At 44.0% G+C, this 7,411-nt stretch overlaps 1 protein-coding gene across 1 annotated transcript in view; it reads left to right on the top strand.

Annotated features, from left to right (window-relative positions):
• Positions 1-1,685: 1,685 nt before the first annotated feature.
• Positions 1,686-7,411, top strand: part of VPS36 (vacuolar protein sorting 36 homolog) — a 29,972-nt gene continuing 24,246 nt past the window's right edge. Inside the window, exon 1 of the mRNA XM_044249648.1 lies at positions 1,686-1,822. Within this exon, the coding sequence (XP_044105583.1) occupies positions 1,727-1,822 (96 nt within the window). The 5' untranslated portion in view covers positions 1,686-1,726. The remainder of the gene's footprint in view (positions 1,823-7,411) is intronic.

The raw sequence follows: 7,411 nt of genomic DNA, 5'->3' as shown, positions 1-7,411 counted from the left end.
ATTCCATGTCATCTGTTAATTGATCAGTTAAAGTATAGTTAGTATGACTGACAAAATTAATTTTTAATTTTATTAAATTTAAATTTGAATTGCTACATGTGGCTAATGTTTACACTGTTGGAAGGCACAGCTCTGGAAACATAAAAGTAAAAAATTAAACATCATTGCAATCATGCCCTAAATAAACAAATAAAATGAAAAAAAAAATAAGATGTCACTGTGGAGTGTGAACTCAGGGAAGTCATAGAAGAAAATGTTATTAAAAATTCAATGAGGGGGCGCCTAGGTGGCTCAGTGGGTTAAGCCTTTGCCTTCAGCTCAGGTCATAATCTCAGGGTCCTGGGATCAAGCCCCACATTGGGCTCTCTGCTCAGCAGGGAGCCTGTCTCCCCCCACCCCCTGCTCTCTCTCTGCCTGCTTCTCTGCCTACTTGTGATTTCTGTCTGTCAAATAAATAAATAAAATAAAAAAAAATTGAGTGAGAACTCTATGTAGATGTAATCAGAACAGTCACACAGGTGTTTCTGGAACTAAAAAAATATTCTAGAACTTTAAAAAATGCGCAATTTAATAATTCAACAGAAGAATTAGAAAAGTGAATGATCGCTGGTAAAAACACAAGTTCAGACCCCAAATACATAGAAATGAATATGATGAGGAAAAAGGTAGCAGTCATGGGAGACAGACAGTTATGACAGGTTTAAAATACACAAATAAAGGTCCCAAAGGGGGAAAAAAAAAAGAACACATAGACCAGAAGTAATAATCAAATAAATGATAGAGGAACACACTTCTGAAGAAGACAGAAATTTGAGTCTTCAACTTGAAAACATCATCTCACAGGCGGTCTCAACAAAAATGTTAATGTCTACTGTAGATAGAATGACTTGGCCTGGGAAAAAGACCAGTTTGCAGGTGGCACTGTGTCCTTGTTAAGAAAGTTCCCAGTATGCAACAAGCTGTCTAAAATGTGAGCAAACTCTTTAAAGCAGTAATTCTATTTCAGGAAGACACTCTTAAGAAAATAATTCCAAAGCCCCAAACTACATCAGTTGTGGGAGTACAAATATAGGTACTCGTTTATAACGTAAAGATGTAAATAGAATGAACAGGGACAGCGAAAGAAGCCCAGCCCATGCTACTGGCAGCCATGGATGGGTTTGTGGGAACAGCACACAGATAACTTATGGAAGATCCATAGATTAAAATAGTGTGTAGAGTAAATACGTGAGGTCCGTGTTGACGCTGAAAATGTTTAAACGAAAATGATCTTAATGGGGAAGAAAGAGGGGCACAAAATGGGGCTTTCATACTGATGGCAGTTGCATAAAAAACCGTTCAGGCCATAAATCCTTATTTGAAAAGAAAACAACCTTTTATGAACGTGGCAACACGCTGGGCCCTGACAAGGAAATGGCACAAATATACAAGAATAATGCACAATTAGAAAGTACGGGCTGTGGCCTGGCCTTTGTCAAAGTCTCTGTTAAACTCTGGGTCTGCGCCCCCAGAAGAGCTGGACAAAGGGGGGGGGGCGTTCCCGCCGGACCACAAGCCGTCCGCCCGCCAGGGGGCACTCCACGCACGACCCCACGGTCCCAGGCACCCTCCCCTCCCGGTCTCCGCCCCGCCCGCCGCCAGGGGGCGCCGCAGGCTGCCCAGCGCTCAGCTCGCCGCCCCCGAGCGTCGGCGCGGGCAAGCGGCAGAGGCCGGCCTTTCCGCGGCCATGGACCGCTTCTTGTGGACCAGCGGCCTCCTGGAGATCAACGAGACCCTGGTGATCCAGCAGCGCGGAGTGCGCATCTACGACGGCGAGGAGAAGGTGAGGGCTGCCTCCGGGACGGTGCGCGGTCTGGCGGGCCTGCGGGGCCTCCCCGCCCGGGCCCCGGGTCCCCACCCCGCGGCGCGCGGGGTGCGGCGGGGACGGTAGACGAGTGGCCGGGTGCCGGCGCCTCCGGCCCGGGCTCGGGCGTGGTGACGGCGGGCCGCACCGCGCCGGGCCGGACAAACCGGCCCGGCCCCCTGACCCGGGGTGCCTCCGTGACCGGGTGCGGCCGTTGCGCGTGGGGTCTGCCCCACAGAGCGGGCGGTAATGCCCTGCAGGGGTTTCCGAGAAGCGCGTCCGGGTCTCACCGGGACGCCTTTCTGAAGGCTCTTCCCCCCCGCCCCCTTTTTCCGGGAATGACTTTAGAAAGGAGTCTAGGGCGTTTGTTTGGGAAAGTGATGTGGTAGGCCGTGCCGTGTCATGCGGGCGGAAACCTCAGGAGATGATCTTGCGAATGCGGAGAAGTGTTCCCAGCGTGAGCGTTCGGGGCAGCCTTCCGTCCGGCTGTTAGCGCCGGGGAGCCGGGGCCCGCGCGGCTGGGGCTGGGGCTGCGACCTCCCCCCCCCCGGAAGAGCCGCACTCTAGAGACGAGCCTTCTGGAGAGGGCGAGGAAGGCTGCTTTCCCCGGGAAGACGGTGGACTAACGCCCCAGAGACCATCCTCCCGGTCCAGGCGAAGCCGGAAGGGCTTCAAGGGGAAGGCAGGGTGGGGGGACGGGGAGGCGGGGTACTCCGTGCAGGGGAAGCAGGTGCCGAGGCGGTTAGTCCGAGGGGGACATGACCCTGAACCGACTTGCTGGCATCAGCCGCAGCTGTTTCCCAGTGCGGTCAGCCTTTATTTTCAGGGCAAGTCTGGTCCACCCCTCAAGGCCAGGGGTCTGCAAGTCTCAAGGGAGGTAGGTTCGTCTCCTGCACACCAAGGGAGTTTGGCCAGCCCGCACGGAGCGCCGAAGCTTGAGGTTAGAGGGCTGTTGCGGAACTGCTAACCTCCCCTGGATGAGATGTATATAAGCTGGAATCAGAAAAATGTCAAAAACCCGTTTATTCAGCCACGTTTTTAGTTTCCAGAAGTTTTCACTTGCTCTCTCTTCTTCTTTGTGGTTTCGATCATGAAACTTCCTTCTCTACTTTTGCGTTTGTTCCTTGACTCACAGCTTTTCCTGGTCCGTGTCGGCAGAAGCTTGAGACTTCTGTCCTCCTAGGTCATGGAGGGCAGGGGTTACCCAGATATCTAGGGGCACAGTGGACACGGCATAGGACCCAGGTGTTCTGCCTCCCTGAGGGTATTTTCCGTGTACTTTGTTGCCTCCATTATCAAGTCCAGGTCTTTTTCTTAAAATAATTTGCTTGGATTTGCTTGATTTCCTGCCTTAGCACTTTTATTGACTTGATCTCAAATTGGGTTTACATCTTTTGGTTGAAGTGACGAAACTAAACGTTTTTAACAACAAGGTTGCCATCTCTGGAACATTTTTTATTTTCATTTATTCATTCTTAAATTTTACTTTATTTTTTCAGTGTTCCAAGATTCATTGTTTATGCACCACACCCAGTGCTCCATGCAATACATGCCTTCCTTAATACCCACCACCAGGGCAACACGCTGGGCCCTGAAAAGGTGGGTATTAAGCTCACCAAACCTTTCACCACCCGCCCCCCCCTTCAAAACCCTCAGGTTGTTTCTCAGATTCCACAGTCTCTCATGGTTCATCTCTGATTTCCCCCAGTTCGCTTTTCCTTTCCTTCTCCCAATGTCCTCCATGCTATTCCTTACGCTCCACAAGTAAGTGAAACCATATGATAATTGACTTTCTCTGCTTGACTTATTTCACTCAGCAAAACCTCCTCCAGTCTTTGGAGCTTTTTAAATGGGAAGCGTAATCAAATTCCCCTCCGTCAGCCGGTTTGATGATGCCTCCCTCTCAGTACTGAGTGACAATCGTAGATTGGTATTCAGAGACTCCACTAAAGACAGTCCGTGCTGGAAGTCACACTTTTGCAAAACATCACACCCTGTTCTGTGTAACTCCAGTATGCAAATTAGGAACATCTTGGCTGGCACCTAATAAAACTATGATCTTTTTACCTTTATTTAAGACAACAAAAAATCAAAACCATGAGTACCTGTATATGGAAGAACCATTGCTAAACCAGTGTATTCTAATGTTTCCTTTTAAGTTTTTGCTTCTTTTAGCAGACAAGTAGATATAGTTATCAGAGGATTAATAAAAAAGTATTGGAAAAAAATTAGTAAGACCCTTTGGTCTATTGAGGAATTCTTAACTGTTCTAAAAGCTGAAGATGGTGAGGGAGGGATGTAGGTGTCCTGAAACTGAAGCAGAGCTCTAAGACAAGCCTGCTCACCGCTGCAGTCCCCGAACTGCAAGGAATGAGTCACTGGCTGAGCCATACCCAGTGTGGCTGAGGGCTTAGGCTGATTCCTGGGGGAAAGTCCCGTGTCCTGGCTTCCTCCATCTGCTGGAAGGCTTCCAGACCTCATGTGGTCTGAAGACTCTAGGAAGCTCCCTATCGGCCTCCAGGAAACTTGAACTCTGGTTAAGTTCCCTTTCAGTATCTTGCACTGGCTCCCTTGGTCTAGGGCACTTGAGTCCAGTCAGTGTGGCCTTCATAGCTGTACATCCTCACACATTCTGGAGGCAGGTGTGCACATCCCAGGGCAGGGGTGTATTTGGCCGTCTACTAGATCAGGCGGTCGCTCCCGAGGGCAGAAAGCATGCCTTACTCATCCTTGCATCTTTTGGCTCATTGAGGGTATGAAGTACAAGTGGGGGGGAGAGAGACCTGAGTAATTAGAGCACCTACTGTGTGCCAGGAGCTTTACATATAATCTCATTTAATCTTCTCTGTGGGCATAGGAGGTGATATTTTATGGATGAGACAATGACTGTTAGAAAGGGGCCTGCCCACCCACACACAGTTAGTTAGCAGGAGACACCAGAGTGAGATCTCTTGATCAGACTCCCAAAGCCTGCACTCGGTTCACTTGGCTGCGATGCTTCATGAACACAGTAGCCACCAGCGTCAGACTCTGTAATGTTTAATATAGTCGATACTCCCAGAGATGAAGACATAGAGGCTCTTAGTTGATAGCTGAGGAAACTGTGACCTGTCTGAGGTCACACACTTAGTATTTGGTGGAGCCCCAGTAGACTGCTTTTCCCACCGCCCCAGCACCCAAGCACCTCTTGTGAATAAATGCATGCCTGCTTGTTTCTACAGGCATAGTTTTCATGGGCCCATTATGACGGGATAGTGTGTTGTTTTCTTAAGCAGCGTAGACAGGTCATTTGTTTAAATTCACACAAGCCTCTATAGCCTCAGCTAATTTAAAAATATAATGAAAGCAGGTTAGTAGTGTATAAAGAGGCAAGTTGGCAACATAAACTGGGAGACTTGGAAAATGTGTATTTTTTTTCAGCTAGGTATTTCACTTTTAGGAATTTACCCCTGGGAAATAATCAGAGATGCATAAAAATATAATGAATGAGGATGCTCATCTCAGCATTGTTATATATATTCTATATTATTACATGTATAGAAAATTGGAAGTAATCTGAATGTCCCCCAGAGTGTTTTGTTAATTAAATATGATATGCCCTAATCAACATGAGAAATTGTTAACGATAGGCCACCAGTTGAAAAAAGCAAGTTATAGAACTAAATATAACGGCTTCATTTTATTTAAAGATTATTCACACATGCACACACACACATATAATATACATATGTATACATGTGTGTATTCTTTGACTGGTGTGATTATGAGCGATTTCATTTTCTTTTTTAGACTTAAACCTTTTTTCCCCCAGATCTTCAATAGTATATTGCTTTTATAACAGAAAAATGTTAAATAATAAAACAGGGTAAGAGCTTATCCAGCTAATGCCCAAGTTAGATCAACCTTTAAGTAGTTAAAATTATTCTAGCTCTGAGTGGCAGGAGCAAGCCAGCCTAAACTTGTCTATCAGGTTTAGCTCATAATCTCTTGGAATCCCTGAAGGGAAGTATTACACAATTCTTCACTTAGAACAGCAGCATTTTACGTTTGCACATTGTTAATTGACATAGCAATGGAACAGACTCTGCCTTCAGCTTTATAATCACATCCTTATGCTTGAACTTCAGTAAGAGAAAGTGCATTTTCTTAATCAGAACTGTTAGGCTGTCATGTAGCATCGTGTACTCTCAAGTTGATAAAATACTTGTTTTTGGAAAAGGGAAATCTTACACATTGACAAAAAAGAAGTTTTTAAAATCTCTTAAACTCAGTTATTTGGTTTCGCATAAACATTTGGATCCAGACTGAATTAAGTGCCAGAAGTACATGTATTTAACTTCTGATTCAGTAGGAAATATGGAACTCATCAAGTTTTTTCTCTGAGGGGTTGAAGTGCCTTTGTGGAATGATAGATACCTCACAGAGTGTATTTAAACTAGATGGCTCAGTAGGTTTCTTACCATCAAAGCTTATTAACCATATTGATAATGACTAACATATTAGTAATATAGTCACACCTTACTCTTAGAAGACAGTTTTTAAAAATTGATATTAAAAAGAGGATTGGTTTTAATCCAAGAAGTTTTTTTTGACAGAGAAAGTGTTTCTGTATATGTTTGATTTAACAAAAAATAATTTATGTATATTTCAAACTACACAAAGTTATGTATGTCTCTAACAAATTTCTTATCTTTTTCATTAGGCAAATAATAAAGTGGTTAAATATGGGTAGGCCAAAAGAAGACACTTGACATAATTAGTAATCCTACTACCCATAAACAATTGCTTTTGGCACATTATCTGTCTGTTTGTGGCTGTTTGTGTGTGTGATCATGTTATGTATACCACTTTGAAACCTAGGTTTTCTTTGTTAATATCATGAGTATCTTGTAATATATTAAATGTCAATTTGCATACATAATTATGTATGCATCTTTATGATTATTTTTGCTTAATGATATATACATGTTCTAATCAGTTATTCATTGGCTTTTTAACCCGATTATTTTAAATTCAAAAGGATTGTTTGTAATAAACTGGACCCCAATGAAAATGCTTTCCTTTGAATTTTTTTTTAATTAAACAATTTTTTTTATTTGAGTACAGTTGACACATAATGTTATATTAGTTTGGGGTGTACAGCATTCATAGTGATTTGACAAGATTATACATTGTGCTGTGTTCCGCACAAGTGTAGTCACCATCTGTCTGAATGCAGTATCATCCTTCCCGCTCTGAGTTTGTCTTGTAAGGTGGCCTTGATATGGGACCAGCCTTACAACTTCAGAAATAACTAACTATTCCTCAAAAGGATATAAGCAAGTCCTACCTTATGACAAATTCTACTTACTAGTAATTAATTAGAAGCTTCCAATATATTTCTTAATTTTAACAGAAATGAAAGAATTTGATATATTATCTCTTGGATTCAGACTCTAAAATTTGCTTATTTGTATGATTTTCAATGCATAATAACAGAGGATGAGGATTAAGGGTTTGGTCCTAACGACACAGCAGGCGTTTTGTGTGTGTGCGATTGTATTACAGTTTTAAGAACTTTTTTACATT

This window comes from Neovison vison, chromosome 5 (assembly GCF_020171115.1).
Source record: "Neovison vison isolate M4711 chromosome 5, ASM_NN_V1, whole genome shotgun sequence".
Taxonomy (NCBI): domain Eukaryota; kingdom Metazoa; phylum Chordata; class Mammalia; order Carnivora; family Mustelidae; genus Neogale; species Neogale vison.
The sequence above is the reverse complement of the archived record's forward strand: the minus strand, read 5'-3'. Positions and strand labels throughout refer to the sequence as shown.